We start from the raw sequence: 17,150 nt of genomic DNA, 5'->3' as shown, positions 1-17,150 counted from the left end.
CACACAGATTCCAGGGAGGGAAATTGTCTGAATGCTGCAGTACTTTGGTTTGCACAGTTGTATGACAACCAAGCACTACACGTCAGTTGTCTCTCCACCCAGCTTTACAGAGCTTCTCCAGCAATTCTGTTCCCACGTGGTACAGCCAGGGCTTGCGACAAACTTTGCCTTTCACCTAGTTACTCCAGCTGTTTTCCTTTCCTTCCAAGGTTCTTGTTACAAATGTAAACTTTAATCTATTGTTTTAACTAATTTATGATAATACTCTAGATATACTGATAATGAAATTCTCCAAAGTTAACATTTATAGGGAGGCAGAGCACTCCCAAAAATAATTAAGATCACTTTACCAGAAGTTTATTCAACATCTTATATTCCCAAAACTAGACAATATTAAGGCTCTCTGCCCTGTCTGCCATTTTTCTTTTATTTTTGGCTATGACCTTTGAAAAACAGTTTCTTCAATATCATACATAGCACAAGCAAAATACTTGATCACGCAGTAAATTCTGATAAGATGAAAACCTGCAAGGAAGACTGAATATCTTTCCAGTGCTAATGAGGCTGGAATTTGTGAGGTAGACACTATATATTTTACCAGGTATAATTTCCAAATGAGGCTGCCTTTGGGGCAAAGATCTGAAACACACAATTTGGATGTTCTCAGTGAGCTGACAGAAAGTGTTTTCTGCCTAGGAGGACATGCCATGGAATAGATCACAGAGAGCAAAGGAGAAATCAGAAGATGACAAAAGGAGACAGTGTTTGCTAGGTGTAGTTTCCCTTCTAAACTCAAGTGTTCCTTTAACTATGGTTTGTTTTTTTTTTTCCCCAGGCAACAAAGGGCCACCTCCCTATCCTAGCAATAACCTTTGCATACTTTATAGTGAATTACATAACCTGAGGGACAAAATTTTAGCTTTTCAGTCCGTGTAGGAACTTCCTGTCTTGTAGTTAATCCATGTGAGTAAAGTCTTTACTGGTTTCAAATATTGAATTACTGTTTTTGCAGCAACAAACTTATTTTGAAATGGTAAAACAGTGCTTAAAATAAAAATATTTTAAGAATCATCATGTCCAATGAATAAATGCAGGTATTTATCTACAGTATGCTTTACTCAGTGAAGAAAAGATGGGCTATATTTCATCATGGAAATTCCCATTTTACTCATTCAACACACAGCTGCAGGAATATAGCAGCTGCACTTAAGATCATGTTTTGGTATTTGCCCTATTTTCTTTAATCAGTTCATTGCAAGCAAGAACGACAACCACAAAAAAGCCTTCAGAAACAGATTTTAGTGCTTATTCCCCCTTGAACCATTGGGAGCTGCCTTCAGACTCAGCTGCTAATCTTTGGAGTGGTGCTTTCTTCAGGGGACTTTATTCTGGATATTTTCTTCATACCTCTCTTTGGGGGTTCTGGCTGGCCATCTCACCTCTTGCCTTACATGCTTTTGCTGTTGTCTTCATGGTCCTCTCTGGGTTCTCTCAAGCACCTTCCTCATCACAAAAACATGGCTGTTGGAATTACAGTTCATTTAGGGTTTTCAGCAATCTTCTAAAAGGTCTGAGAAGTCTTTGCTTCTCATTGTGTTTTTTGTGACAGAAAATTATTAATGACAGAAAAAGCATATGGTTCTGCTTTTCTCCCATACACAACTGAATAAACTCCAAGGGCCTACTGAACACTGACCTTCCTGACAAAACAACTAAATTTGAGATTCTTGGCTTCTGCACATTCTTTCTAAAGTGCACAGGCCCAGTTCTGCTGATTACAGCACAGCATCAGCCAGCACAGCTCTATCAACAGCCAGGAGCTTTCTATCCTCAAGTGAAAGACAAAACTTTCATTTCCCTTCCACCTTTAAGTGAGATGATGATCCTTCTTACAGCCATTAATCCTACTTAGTATTTGGAAAAAAGGAAGGAATTATTTCTGCTTCTGAACTTCTCATACTGTGAGGCACAGAGTTACTGTGTGAGTTTCTTAAGAACTTCTCAAAAGTTAGTGTTGCAGTCAAGTAGACAATCACACTCTCGAGAGAGTTGTAGGCAATCTTTTGAGGCTTTAACAAAATGTTTTATAGCAACGTGCTAACAGTACTGTAAAATCTGGGTTTGAGAATCTCCTATGCATCTAAGCAAGTAATTCATTAAATAGTTTCTTTTGGAACACTGGACATGCTTTATTTCATTTTTTTTTCACAATTTATTTAAACATCTCACATATACAAAATACATTTTCTTTCTTTTTTGAGAAATGATGGATTTTTTTTTTACCCATAGTAGAAGATGGAAATGAAATTTGAAAGCAGGAACACCTGATTTTGGAGGAAGACAAAGAAGAAGAAAAGTTATCCACATGCTTAAGCTGTGGGTGAGACAGGACATCCTAAATTTTAAGACAGACTTCAAAGAAACAGAGAAGCAATACTTTAAATGCTACTAGCACCATCAAAGTTCAAGTATTGGAAAGATACTTTGTAGTTATGTAATTAGCACCACTGTATTTTGAGTGGAACTGAAGTACCTCAGATCACAGGGAGAAGTTCCTACAAAAGATGTGGATCACTCTTGATTTAGTGTATGAGGTAGTTTAAACCTTTGGAAGTCATGGATTTAAACTTCCTCTGTGGAAGATATTCAAAGGCCACAAGTGGTGCAAACTTTCATGACTTTTTATTTTGCTTTTTTTTTCTTTACAAAGGTTGACATTTCCCAAAACAAGGTGTTAAATCTTGAAAGACTTCCAAGTCCATTTGGGGCTGTATTAAATTTCATTGCACAATGCTCCAATCAATTCTTCTCCTTCTCTTTCGCCCAGAGTTTAAGCAAGTAGATGAACAGAAGAAATGGAAGGAGTCAGCTTTCATTATAAAAAGAAATGACAAGAGAATAATTTGGGAGAGGCTTTAAGTTAATTTTAGTTCATTCATTTAAAACAGACTGGGCCAATGTCCAAACCGAATTCTTGGTCAGCGCCGCCAATATCCAAAGGTGCAATGTCAAGAATGGGCAAGCGGGATGGCTTATTTGTTCTGTATTCAATGATTGTTTTGCCCCATTCGTTGTTCTTTCTCTGTAAGAGAAGATTGATTGCATTTGTTATTGCATTGTTCACAGTATTAAGAATTGTTTCATCTGAATGGATAATTTCTGAAATAATCTAATATGAATTTTGCTTCTATTATTTGCAAATAAGATACCCATATACAACTATTTAGATCTTCAAAACAGAGAAACTGTTTACTTGAATCTTCTGTAGTCCTATGTGATGCCATATGCAAACTACCATATTAGTCACACGGATGTTAGATGTAGATCCTAAGAGAATCCTGCCTGATTGTTTCAGGACTTAAGAGATCCTGCCCCTCCCATAGCTTGTGCACTGTTTTCTTAGCAATCTTCTGTTTACATAGAATTTGGATCTAGTCCCTCTGAAAACTATTTTTTTGGCCACATGTACAGTACAACATAGGATTTGTTTGTAACCTCTTCCTTCCCACATGTTAAGGATCTGCCATGGTTGGGTTTGTAGGCTACGTTATCTTCACCAATAAAATTTTGCTGGTTTTCCCAATAATCTAATTCTTAATTGAAGCACAACTCTATCCCTAATCACACGCTTAGGCCGGGGCAGTCACCATGCCCGTGGTTTCTGCATTACTTACAGAGCAGCCATCCTCGAGAACACTGAAGGTGAATCTGCTGTTGCCTTCAGCTCGTAGTTCAACATCGTTGGATCCCTGCAGCACAACAGCCTTTTTAAGGTTGCCAGTTTCTGCATCCATGTAGGCAATGCTGTTCTTGCAGTGGTAGGTGATGTTCTGGGAGGCATGGTTGGCCAGCAGACGCATGAAGGCGAGTTGGGTGGCCATATCCTTTGAGGTCACTCCTTCACTATTGTATTCAAACTGAAAAACAGAAAGGAACCCAGTCAGTTGTATTGCTGGGGAAAGGAGGATGCTTTGTAATAAAAATGTGTGATAGCTGCTCTAGGCTCCTGGTTTCAGCTAGGGTAGAGTTAATTTCTTCTCAGCTGTTGATACAGTGCTGTGTTTTGGATTTGGAATGAGAATGGTGTTGAAAGCACACTGATGGTTTGGATTTTGCTAAGTCATGATTATCCTAAGTCAAAGACTCTTTTTTTCTTTTGTGGCTCATCCTCTGCCAGAGAGGAGGTGTGCAAAAGAAACTGGGAGGGAGCAAAGCTGTGACAGATGACCTAGGCTGACCAAAGGGGTATTCAACACCATAAAAAATCATGCCCAGTATATAAACTGGGATGAAGTAACATAAACGGGTGGCCAGTCTGGGTTCAGGAAGCAGGCAGGTCTGGTACCAGTCAGCAGCAATGTCATTGTGCATCACCTATTGTTTTCCTTTTCATTATCATTATTATTTACCATTTTTACTGTATTTTATTTTCAATTATTAAACTGTTTTTATCTCAGCATGCCAGTTTTACTTTGATACTTTGATACCTCACCCTTCTATGGGGGTGAATTGGGGGGAAGAGAGAGGGAGTTGGGCAAGCGGCAGTGGTACCTAATTTCTGTCTGAGTTTAAACCATGACAGCCAGGAACTTTGCAAAAAAATATCACAAGTCTGCAATCACATTTCCATTGCCTCTCCAGAACTAAAGATCAGAAAATAGAAGTAGAAGGAGGTACACTGACAACCAGACATTAGTGGATGTAGTTAAACATGTAGTAGAGTTCTGTTCCAAGATATGGTGTTAACAGTTTATATGGATTCAGAGACAAGATCAGATACACTCAAGGAAGACAATCTACTGTTTCCACAGCTACACACAAACAATCCCTGTCTCAATAAAACCGTGAAACATTTTTTGATAGAATTTTGAAACTTCTTTTAATATAATAAGTCTGTAGTACAAATATTTTCTTCACTCTCATATTCTTTTTACAGCATCTACTTTTAGCCACTCTAAGAAACAGGACCCTAGACTGCTCTGATCCAATGTGATTAAATCTCATTCTTAGATGCTTCATCACAATATCAACTCAATTTTATTTAAGAATGATGTAGCTGTACAAAAGTGATGTATTTGCAATTTTCTGGGACAGTGTCTAACATGCAACTAGTAGTTCTTGGTTTTACTAGCACCAACAATTCTGAATGTTACAGTATGCACTCAGAATCTCTGATGTGTAATATAAATATCTTTCCAGGAATAGTGTTGTATGCATTTTATGTAACAAATATCAATTTAAAAGACTGATGTTTTTCTTATTTTTTCAGACATTTTTCTGGACTGTCTTTATATGTACCATATTATAGTCCAGGCTTCCCTTTGCAATGACGACTAGTCAGGCTGAATTGGTCCTTTGCAGATATCAAGAAAAGTTAGAACAATACTGAGAAGTACTTTTAACAAGCTGATCTAAACTAGAATCAGAGCTCTATACTCTTGAGATAAAAGGTAGTTGTTTTTTTATTTTTTTTTCCTTAAGAACTTAATTTATCTGTTTGCTTCCCGAGAGTCAGTGAACTGGGAACTCTTCAGAGAGTGCTGTAGGAAACAATCACCCTGCCATACATCACTTACCTGGCTACCACCATTGAGTGTTTCACCAAACCAAATGTGCTGCTTCTTGTCCTTGGGATTCTTGTTGATATACCAGTTCTTGGCAGGAATATTGTCAGGGTTGGCATAGATGCAAGTCTCACCATTGGAAAAATCACAGTATGCTCTAATGGCATCTGCAGTGCAGCCTTGGTTGGGATCAATCCAGTAGAAGCCTGTCATTGAGGGAAGAAATGTGAACAGTGGTTCACTCAGCATAAACTTTGCACTCAGTTCATATTCACTTGTCTGATATAGGAACTCGGGCCATAAATATCACAGCTAGGTGCAATATTAAGGTGATAAGTGGGATACAGATATTTTGGATTATTAATGTGTAAGAAACTGTACTTGAAAGCAAGGGTTCAATATTTTTGTATTACTTTGGAAAATTATTGCAATAATGTGCAACGGTATCTACAAAGAGCTTTTTCAGGATGTAACTGTATCTATTTTCATTGGAGGCTGAAAGAACTACTTCACTGGTCATTTAGTATGTTTTCCACGTGGCCAAGAATACCTTGCACTGAAGAAAGCTAATGCCCTGGATGTGCTCCCTGAGCCAGAAAGAGCAAACATCTGGCACTAACATACCGCTGCTCCATTCTGGGTGGCTAAGTCTGAGGTCACGACAGGTGCGAGCTGGGTTCTTTCTGGAGCCTTCTGGGGTCAGCAGGGTCTCAATTTGGTTGTTAAGTGTTTTCAGAGTGGCATCAACTTCATAATCCTTGGGTCTGAGAGAAGGCTGATCGGCCCGGTAGTACTCTGCATCAAAGCCAACTTCATATCCACCACCATTGGGGCCAGGGGGGCCAGGGGGACCAGGAGGACCAGGAGGACCCTGAAGTTTTCAAAGGCAGCAGACAAAAAGCATTCTGTTAGAGATATGGTGCTTTTAATGAAATGCTTCCATGCATGCATAGTCCTGGTTAACTCCTGACACCCTCAGCTCTAATAGGAGGTGACTGCTATGGGTTGAAGCAGTGGAAGATGCACAGTGCAGGACTACCACACTTCCTTTGTGTATTTTCCCTCTGGCCATAAGGAGTGAACAAAGCCTTTTAGCTTTGTTAATGTTTAATGTCTATTAAACATTTCCCTAATATTAAATACCTTTTTTTTTAAGAAATAAAGCCAGGTGCATTATTAAACTGCTAGGATTCTGAAGTGATGTAATTACTAGGTTTATAGTGTAACATGAATGTGTTAGATCAACAACAAAAAAAGGCTATACTCACAGCAGGACCTTGGCTACCATGAGAGCCACGCACACCAGCAGGGCCAATAGGTCCAGGGAGACCATTGCGACCATCTTTACCAGGAGGACCAGAAGGACCAGGTGGACCCTAAAAGGAAATTCAAACAGTTTAAATTGCAGTAAAAATGCTAAAAATAGGGATTCACATGGATGGGAGCATACATATAGATTGCACAAAGAGAGTGCACAAAGAGAGTGGGAGTTATTTGAATATATTCTGAAATCCACATACCCTTGGGCCAGCAGGGCCGGTGTTACCAGGAGGACCTTGATCACCATGTTGGCCCTATTGGGAAAGATACACAGTCATCAAAAAAAGAGCAGTGGAATATGTTTGTGTTTGCTTGATTCGAGAGGGAACTGTATGTAATGTGTGTTTGGGCTCAGAGGATGGGAATCTAGGGCTAATGACATTTATTAGTGGAGTTAGGGTATAAAATACTTGTTCTGGGAAGAGAGGAGAGAGGGCATCAATATACATTTAAGAAGAAAACCTATAAAATTATTTATATTACATATATACATACAAAATAAAATTCTTTATATTGTTTCTTCTGATCTTCAGAGAAGGCTTTAAAATAAAAGTCAGAATTTCTGAAGTTGGTACCCAGATTTAAAGGGAAGAAAAACCACAAATTACTTTGGCCTTTCTGAGATCAAAGTTTTACAATTTCTGGCCAAAATAAGGAATAATGTTAAAACAAAGGGAGAAGACTTTTTAATTCTTTGCTAGCCAAATGCAATTCAGCTTCAATTGGATCAATAGTCACAGTTCTAATGCCAATACCAGAATTTGCTATTTTGTACAAAAAAGGTGAATGTTAAAGAGACTGTTTATGACTTCAGTTAAAAAGTCCTGCAGAGTGGAGTAAGTGGTATTTACATGCTGTATTGTGCATATATAATTCCTTGCTAGTGTGACCTTATTTTGATTTTTTTGCTCTCTATATATAGATATATGTATGTGTATATGTATATATATTTTTTAATGTATTTTTTTATTTTTTCATATACATGTATATAAATAAAACCCTGAAAATAATTTACTTACAGCAAGACCAGGAAGACCCTGCAATCCATTGTGTCCCTTCAAGCCAGGCAGACCTCTAGGACCCTTATCACCAGGTAGACCTTTCTCACCACGTGGACCTTGTGGGCCCTAGGAAGGGATATAGGTGTCAAAGGAATAAATTAGAAGGCTTCAAGAACATACTCCTGTCCAAGCAAGAATTAAGTGTAATATTCAACATTCAGCCATATTTCAATATATATAATGGACACACCCTTAAATCACCCAGGAAGAGTGCCAATCCCAAAAGCTTCAGGATTGATCCCACAAAAGAGAATTCTAACTGAGATTCTAAGTTCCTAAATATTTTCAGGTCCTTAAGCATTACTTTTTGGGCCCCTTGATCATAGTTATTGATAAAGCATGTTTTCTTCTCTTGCACCAATGTGATAATGTATTTAAAAATCGGACTTACAGCAAGACCTCTTGGACCAAAAGCACCAGCAGGACCAACAACACCAGCAGGGCCCTAAAACAGGAATAGAGAATACATGTCACTGCTTTATATTGCTCTAATGAAGGTTCCATGCTCAATACATCTCTGGAAAAAGTGAAGTAATTATCTATACATTGTAGAGGTGGGATGTACTTTGTATATATGTATATATACATATATACATATGTATATATATATGATAGACAAGTCTTAGTCCTCTTAGGCCTTAATCCAGAAGGCTGAGGTATATCATCATCTCATTGACTTACGGGTTCACCACGGTTTCCAGGCTTTCCAGAAGGACCAACTTGGCCATGAGGACCAGGAGCACCCAGAGCACCACTGGGACCAGGATTACCAGGAGCACCACGCTCACCCTGGGAACAAAGGAATGCAACAGGAGACACGTGGTGTTATTACTGACTTATACATATTGGAATATTTCTTCCATAAAAATGAAGTAAAAGAAAAAAGAAACAAGTTACCTTGAAACCAGGAGCACCATCACGGCCTGGAGGACCATCATTTCCAGGATTGCCCTATGAAAATAACGTGAAAAAATGTTACTAAATTCCATCACCTTTCATCTCACACAGAACTGTGTCTCAGTCTAATTGCTTATAGTGAGAGTAAGAAGATATTGAGATAGGACAATATAAATTTTAAAGACAAAAAACCTCTTCCTTACACATGCCATTCTCAAATGCCTTAAATACACTAATCTTCTCAGAAATGGTCTTCAAATACATTAGGTTTTAAAAGTTAAGTAAAAGAAAAAATAACTGGGCTTTGCAACACTTCTCTAAATGAAAAGCCTAAGACAACAGTGGTCTTCAGTAGCTTGCACTCTTTTAAAACTGAGACTTTCTTTTTGGATGAAAAATGCCAGTGGAAGGAAAAGAACCTAAACAATAGCCACAACTCTATTACTTTGTTGTGGTACTTCACAAGGTTAAATGCTTTAATTTTTGAATGTTAATTTCACTTCAGCACTTATGCTGTGTCAAAAAACCCCTTTTCCTTCAGAAAATTCCAGTGAAAGAAAGTTTGGAATTTTTAAATTATTATTCTCTGTTCTCTTTGAAATCTTGCAAAGTCTCTGCAAGATTTTTATTAACAATGTATTAACTACACTTCAAGTTACCAAATAAGCTTCCCTGATAAGGCTGCAATTTTTATACTTTTTATGAAAGATACCTATGTTCCCCACTCCACCTTTCTTGGCATTTAAGTAAAAGTGAAAAGATTCTGAGAGTGACTTCAGGATGTATTTCAAACACAATTTGTGCTGTAAAAACTCTGTCACCTAGCTGGGCATAGGAATCTGTGTCTATAAAAATCCTGATACAATTTTTTCTGAAGACATTGTACAAGTTTGCTAGCAGAACAGCCTCCAGTTCCATCCACTTTTCCCAAGTATTTGTATTTGGATCAGAATAAAGGAAAAGCAACCTGAAGAGGATAAAAGACAGCTTACATCACGTCCAGCTTCACCAGGAGCACCATTTGGACCAGGAGAACCCACAGGACCAGAGGGACCACGGGCACCAGGAGGACCAGAAACACCCAGGGGACCAGGTTCACCCTAATACAGGAACAGTTGTAAGAAAATGTGACATTATAATACAACACAAATCAGTCTTACAAAACTTTTAGCCTTATCGAAGAGCAACATTTCTCTGCAATGAGTTTGGGAATGAAAAAAAGAATCAGGACACCAGAAACATACCTATCTATATCAGATGTTATCTTCATTCTAAATGGTACTATTAGAAACCTCTTAATATTTCTGACATTTCTGACATTCAGAAATTTGCTCACTTGCAGACAATTCTGGTTTGTCTGCAACAAGCCGTAATTTCTTCCATTGATCTAGGTCTGGTAGGCTCATATCCTCTGTTTCCATCAGCAACAGGAAGAGCATGATCTGCATCTCCCTGGCTTCCCAGAAGATGGGACCTCATGGGTATGGTTTTTTTTTTATTTTTTTATTACCTGCTATCTGTTTAAAGCAGTTAACTAATCATATACTCACTGTTGCTCCAGAGATGCCTGGAAGACCACGTTCTCCCCGAGAGCCAGGCAGACCAAGGATACCAGGAGCACCAAGAATACCCTGAGGACCTGGGGCACCAGGAGGACCCTATGACATGAAGAGAAAAATATTTATATTAATAGACAAAAATAAGTGTAACATACATACCAAAAAATGACACTGAAATTTCATTCTCGGTTGCAGACCAACAGAAGAATTTTCTATAATTTTTTGTTGAGTAACAATTCTAGTAATTCACACAAGTGCTTACTTCAATAAGATAGAAACATGTATGATTTTTTTAAAAAAGCCAGTAATTTTGGATGTGAAAGCTTAAAGGTACTTAAAAGTAATTAATTTATTTGCATAATTGTAAGTCAAGCTGTGGACAGACAACTTTAACCTTGTGATTCCCACAAATCAGAGTTTTTCATGCAGCTATGAATTGAGATTGTTCTACATGGACATTCACAGGTTTCTTCTTTTTCTATCCATGAGAATCAATTTCAGAGCAGAAGATGTGCTTCCTTTTCTCAGACTAAATATCAATTTCTTCTGTAGTTAAAGATACAACTCACCACAAGAGAAAAAAAGAAATAAAACCCTGACCCAGGGATCAGGTTCACTTTTTATGGCATGTTTGTCAAACATGCCTATAAACAACTGCCTGTGTCTCAGTGAACTTCTACTTAAAGGCTTTGCTAAATTTGTGGATGAAGTAGAAAAGCCCTTCAAAAACACCAAAAGTATTTCAAAAGCCATAACATTTACGTGAAGAGAAACATATTTAATGAGATGTGATACTCAGTAACTTACAGCAGCACCAGCCTCTCCAGATGGACCTTTCTCACCAGCAAAACCAGGTGGGCCAGCAATACCTTGTTCACCAGTGCGGCCAACTGGTCCAACATCACCACGTAGACCTCGAGGACCATCTTTGCCAGCTGGGCCAGGAGGACCAGGGGGACCAGTGATGCCCTAGGATTGAGTATGAATATGATATTGTTACAATACAGACCTGGGGATAACATACATAAATTTCATTTTAAGTCCATGTGAAAAAACAGTCCATGGCAATAAACAGGTCATCACCTGCTCCGAAGCAGCAACTTCTATTGCTTTGTTAGCAGTGGAAAGCTGGAAGCAGTAGAATTTTTTGACTGCTTTTTTTTTTTAACTCTGGCGCACGTGAAAGTGGCAAAATTTGGTGGGAAAATAAAGATCTGTCTCTTGCTGGAGACATTAATTGCAACTATAAAATCCATGAGAAAAAAAAGCAAACAGTATCTTCCAGTTCAAGAGGATTATTTGCTTTGGATACTGGGAGTTAAAATTTATTTAAATCTAGAGTATCTAAGAAAAGAAATGCCTTTTGGTAAAGATTGGAAACACCTTTGAAAAGAAAAAAACTACCATGTCAATCTAGAATGAGAATTTATTGCTGAAAAATAAAAAATATTCACATTCCAAAACACAGTGTGCTTGCCCTGCTCAAGACAGGGGCTAGAACTGCAGTTACTTTAGAAAATGTAGACATAGGACAACCTTAACATTCTTCTGAAGATTGGACATGACCTTCTTATTCCACTCCATCGGGGTAGCATAGCCATTGATTTGAACAAAAGCAAATAAACACAGGTTTTTGGAAATGGTTGGGTACTTCAAGACTTCCAACTTCAAGGGTTGGGTACTATGCCTAGTGATGCTTGATGGATTATGAAAACTCACAAATTAAATTCATAGGTTGTACTCTGTGAGTTTGAACAATTAGATTTTTTTCTCATCCAATTCTATAAGGGTCTGAGGTTATTCCAGTGCAATTACGATTCACATCAATGAAACAAAAGTTAGGATTATCCCTAAGAAACATCTGACTTATCTCTCATTAGAATTCTTCATTAGTTACTTACAGCAGGGCCAGGAGGACCAACTCTTCCAGCAGCACCAGGGAAACCAGTCATACCCTAAAAACAAATTTGAAAATGAAGATTATGTTTAATCTTTTCATGAAAAGCAACAATGTCAGTACCTAAAAGCCTGAAGACTTACAGGAGGACCAGCATCACCACGGGGGCCAGCAGGACCAGCAGCACCAGCGGGGCCCTAAGTAGAAAGGATTGAAAAAGAGATGTATCAAGCAAAGACAATTAATGCTCCCTATTTAGAATAAGGGCTCAGTCTCACTATTGTGAAAGCTAATGGTAATTTTTGCACCAGCAGGAGGAGGACTGGGCCCAAAACCATGCTGCCTATCCTGATAATAGGGTATTAAATTCTCACAGACATTTTAAATTGGTATCATAAGGCCTGAGGAAAGTTGCATAAGGCATTTTTGAATCAGATTAATTTCCTTGCAAATGTTACACGCATCTAAACAGATCTGGAAGTCAAAATGTGAAAGCAGGGCAAAATCATCAATTCCATCAATCACTGTGTGACCAATACAGCCACATAGTGAAAGATCTTGGTATTGTTCTATTAAAATTATACAATAAGTAACCCAAGCCACATTATCCTGCAACACTTTGTGGTATTTGAAGTATGTGAGTCTGACTTTCTGCATAATTTCAACAAGTTCCCCAGATGTCAGGACATGAAAAGCCTATGTGTAAATGGGTGCATGGACAAATTTGCACACATGCTTCTGGATGACTGAGTCTACAAATCAGACGGTGACAGCACATCCCATCTTTGAGAGAAAAGTGCCAGTGTCCTCAGCTCAGAACTTACCCACAATCACACCCTGAATGGTCCAAGATAGAGTGATTTTGCTGATCTTCAGAGCAAGTTGAAAATTAGCTAATATTTTTCTCTTCATTTCAGTTCCAGACTCACGATCTGAGCCCACATAAATAGATTGATAAAATTTACATAATGCGTGAAAATCAGAATGGTAACTTTTCTCACAGCCTAGTTTGAAGTTTTGCTTCTTTCTTTAATTACCTTTTCAGAATTCAAGGCTTTCAGGCTATGTATTGCTTGCATGGCACAGTTGAGAACAATGCATTTCACAAAGACAATTCACTTACTGGTGGCCCAGAAGCACCAATTGGGCCAATGGCACCTGTTGGTCCAGTTTCTCCCTTAGGTCCTTTGGGCCCACGCTCGCCTTTAGCACCAGGCTGACCAGCTGCACCCTGTGGGCAAAAAAAGAGACAAAATGAGGAACTGAAAACCTTGCAGAGGAAACAGAGGAAGGTTATGGCATCAATATGAGAAAAGTGCAAACAAAACTCACAGGGGGTCCAGCAAATCCACTGGGACCTACAGGACCAGGCTCACCACGTTCACCCTAGAGAGAGGACAAAGAAGAGACAACTGGTTAAAATGGTCTTTAAAAGGGCAGTTTTCTGAACATCATGTCTTTGACACAGGAATAATTGCAGAAATTGCTACTTACAGGGATACCACGGGCACCAGCAGGACCAGCAGGACCAGCAGGACCTCCTTCTCCCTAAAAGACAGCCCAAAACATTTTGACATTGGGAAACAGTCTTACTGCAGCCAGAACAGGATTGCTCCTATGGTACAGATATATAGAGTGAGTCTCCTTGAGTCTCTAGTGCAGGGAATGTTACTGAAAATGTTTCTGGTTTTGGTCTGCCCTATATTAATAATTTCTAATTATTCTCAGACAGCATAAAATATAATTTTATATTTTATATGTAATATATATATATATATATATATATATATTCAGCTAACATGTGGTTATTCATCATTGTATCAAAACCTCCTCTCACAGTGCAAGTAGGATTATGGATTTTAACCTCAGCTGGGAAAAATTCAGCCCAAGGCTGAACCAGAATCCTCTCCAGAAATAACCCACTGCTGTGGAGATGTGCATCCTCCTTCCTGCCCTTTCAGAAAAAGGTTTGGGATCCTATGGCAAGCTTCACTGAATAGTCCCAACAGCTCTTGCTTCCTCAATCTGAAAAACTTAAAGAATTGATGCAAACTAGAAAGGTGGAATTGGTTTTTATGGAACTCATCTTTAATATTTATATGTGAGTAAACTGTATCATCAAGGCATTTTTTCATTCAAAGAGCAGACCAATACAATTACAGACTTACCCGATCACCAGCACCACCAGCAGGGCCAGGAGCACCAATGGCACCAGGGAGACCCTATAGGCCAAGAGACAGCACACTGTTTCAAACAAAATGTAAGTAGGACCAACTACTTTAAATAAACTTTCTCCTTCCTCCTGGAGAAAGGTATGTAACTTTCTTTCAGATGCTCTCATTATAAAGGATACATGATTTTATAAAACAAAATCTATTCAGTTACTTTCCTTCCCAAAGTATGAATTCTAAGAAAGGCACCTGAAATCTCAAATTAAGGATAGTCTTGTGTAACTTTGCAGGCTGCCTTTATAACTAGCTGTCTGGGCTTAGCCCATGAAATTAAAGAGGACACTGTCACACTGAACAGCTGTGCAATGTCTGTGCAATGCTCTGCTCATGTAATTTCTCTGCTTGGATGCATGAGAAATGATCACTTTTCTCTCTCTCTCTCCCCTTGAATTCAGTCATTCTTGGACAAGAGGCAAAAAGACTACATTGATTTGTATCAAAAATGAGCAGATATAAGCAGTATTGCAATACAGTGAGAAATGCAAGCTCTGAACATCCTTCTCAGTTATTTAAGTTCTGAGGTGTAGCAAGGTTAAGTCAAGTAGAACCAGAAGATACTTACACGAGCACCATCTCTTCCTGTTGCACCTGTATCACCTCTCAGACCTGGGGCACCCTGGAACACACAGTGGGAAAAATTGTATTGGTAGGGAACTCAATAGTTTGTATAAAAGAAGTCTTGAGCTGCTTGCTGAGTATCTGTACATTACTTAGACATCATACAAAAAGCTTATCATGCTAGGTTTTCTGGAGAAATGAGCATTGATTATTATTTCATTCTTATTGCTGAGTAGGTACTGACTTGCAAAGTGAATGTCTGGATGTTTTGGCATGCTTTTCAGAATCAGCCTTCTGTCATGGGAAACCTTCTTGGTTTCTCCCAGGTCCCAAGAATTTTGAGTGGAATTAGAAATTGAAAATCTAGCTCACTGAAAATGTCCATGCATATTACAAATGATGCATATAAATCCCCCTCAAAAATCTCTTTTATTTTGGTCAATAGATGTCCATTTGTAAAAATTCTTCTAGATTTTCATGTTATACTTTCTATATGAAGCAAGAAAACAGCTATTACAAACAATGATGTCATATAGACAGACACATAAAATGCCACGTTTCATATAACAAAAAGTTATTTTCAGGCCATCACTGGAGTCAAGAAATCAGATCAGCACTCTGCTCTCTCTCTTTTTTTTCTTAATACAGTCTAGTGTTCTGCATTAATCTACATGTTGATACATAGGGTTTTTAAAAAGTTTTAGGATAGCACCTTATAAAAGACAGTCAGTCTGTCAGACCAACAAAACCTTTACTTGCTGACTATTGAGTAATACAGTTTTACTGTAAATAAAAGTCACATTGTGGTAACCTGCAGGTTTTTCCAAGTTAATGAAATTTAGGCATCTCAAACCTGTGCATACAGTAACAAGCCAGTTGTCCATCTTACCTTTTCACCCTTGCCTCCTGGAACACCAGCAACACCCCTCTCTCCTGGGATTCCACCAGGGCCAGCAGGACCAGGAGCACCAGCAGCACCAACATTGCCAGGCTCACCCTAGCAGCAAGAGCATATCGTGTAAGTCAGGGTCAAGTCACTCACATAATGGGGAACAAAATCATCATTACTATGCTGCCCACCATTCTACTTGGTTGCAAACAGTGTGAGTAGTAACATTTTTGTCTTAAGCTATTGTATGTGTCTTACTTTTCTGGCTAGTGAAGATGACAGATGTGAACAGTCTCTCTCCTATTCTGTGGGATCCTGAGGTCTTAGGTCCCTTTTCCAAATTAAACTTCTGTAGAATGACTAGCCATGGAAATCCAGAAAACCAAGACCCAGATTCACTCAGCACTAAGCCAGCATCACATTTGCTAGGGGATCACTTATTATTTCACTTTTACTTGGGGGAAAATATTGCTTACTAGACACAAGAGCTTCCTGTGTACAAGTTGAGTGTGGGTATAAACAGAAGTCAGCATGAATTTTGGTCAGAATCTAAGATGCTATGTCCAAAAAGAATAACAGCATACCCAGTTGACAACCTGTATTCAAACTGACTTCCCCTCCCATCATCTGTAGTACTAAACATAAACCCATTTAACATTAGTGTGGACTAGCTGGAATGGAACTTTACCACTTGGAGAGAGGTTTTGGATTGCATTCATCAGGAATTCAAGAGCAAGGCACTGGCAGCTGGAAAAGGCATACCTTGTTACCATCAGGGCCTGGTGGGCCAGAGGGACCACGGCTTCCAATGGGACCAGCAGGACCGACAGCACCGCTCTCGCCAGGAGGACCACGTTCACCCTACAGGAGACAGCCTGATCTGAGAGCTTCCTTGAATTGTTCTGTAGCTGAAAGCACTGGCTAGGCACCATGACAGTGTGACACATTTTTATCTGAACAAACTAATCAGAGCTGTGCAGCTATTAACTAAACTGGTCATAAGAACTGGGTCTAGCTTTTGACACAAAAATATCAAAATTAAGTAATGAAGTCTTGCATCATGACAACAGATGACAACTATAGTATTAATACTTCTTGAATATGGATTTTGGCTACTGTGCTTGTTCTGTTAACAGTGTCTGGCATTCTACTGTCAAATGGAGATTCTGTTTTA

General features: G+C 38.8%; 1 protein-coding gene across 1 annotated transcript in view; it reads right to left on the bottom strand.

The window, feature by feature from the left end:
- Window positions 1-2,660: 2,660 nt before the first annotated feature.
- COL1A2 (collagen type I alpha 2 chain) overlaps window positions 2,661-17,150 on the bottom strand; it is a 39,133-nt gene continuing 24,643 nt past the window's right edge. Inside the window, exons 31-52 of the mRNA XM_015619636.2 lie at window positions 16,739-16,837; window positions 15,977-16,084; window positions 15,092-15,145; window positions 14,467-14,520; window positions 13,793-13,846; window positions 13,631-13,684; window positions 13,422-13,529; window positions 12,442-12,495; window positions 12,303-12,356; window positions 11,209-11,370; window positions 10,393-10,500; window positions 9,835-9,942; window positions 8,843-8,896; window positions 8,627-8,734; window positions 8,337-8,390; window positions 7,904-8,011; window positions 7,085-7,138; window positions 6,833-6,940; window positions 6,189-6,435; window positions 5,577-5,770; window positions 3,675-3,917; window positions 2,661-3,082 (exon numbers count right to left, since the gene is read on the bottom strand). Coding sequence (XP_015475122.1) covers window positions 2,936-3,082; window positions 3,675-3,917; window positions 5,577-5,770; window positions 6,189-6,435; window positions 6,833-6,940; window positions 7,085-7,138; window positions 7,904-8,011; window positions 8,337-8,390; window positions 8,627-8,734; window positions 8,843-8,896; window positions 9,835-9,942; window positions 10,393-10,500; window positions 11,209-11,370; window positions 12,303-12,356; window positions 12,442-12,495; window positions 13,422-13,529; window positions 13,631-13,684; window positions 13,793-13,846; window positions 14,467-14,520; window positions 15,092-15,145; window positions 15,977-16,084; window positions 16,739-16,837 — 2,334 coding nt within the window. The 3' untranslated portion in view covers window positions 2,661-2,935. The remainder of the gene's footprint in view (window positions 3,083-3,674; window positions 3,918-5,576; window positions 5,771-6,188; window positions 6,436-6,832; window positions 6,941-7,084; window positions 7,139-7,903; window positions 8,012-8,336; window positions 8,391-8,626; window positions 8,735-8,842; window positions 8,897-9,834; window positions 9,943-10,392; window positions 10,501-11,208; window positions 11,371-12,302; window positions 12,357-12,441; window positions 12,496-13,421; window positions 13,530-13,630; window positions 13,685-13,792; window positions 13,847-14,466; window positions 14,521-15,091; window positions 15,146-15,976; window positions 16,085-16,738; window positions 16,838-17,150) is intronic.

This window comes from Parus major, chromosome 2, assembly GCF_001522545.3.
Source record: "Parus major isolate Abel chromosome 2, Parus_major1.1, whole genome shotgun sequence".
Classification (NCBI taxonomy): Eukaryota; Metazoa; Chordata; class Aves; order Passeriformes; family Paridae; genus Parus; species Parus major.
The sequence above is the reverse complement of the archived record's forward strand: the minus strand, read 5'-3'. Positions and strand labels throughout refer to the sequence as shown.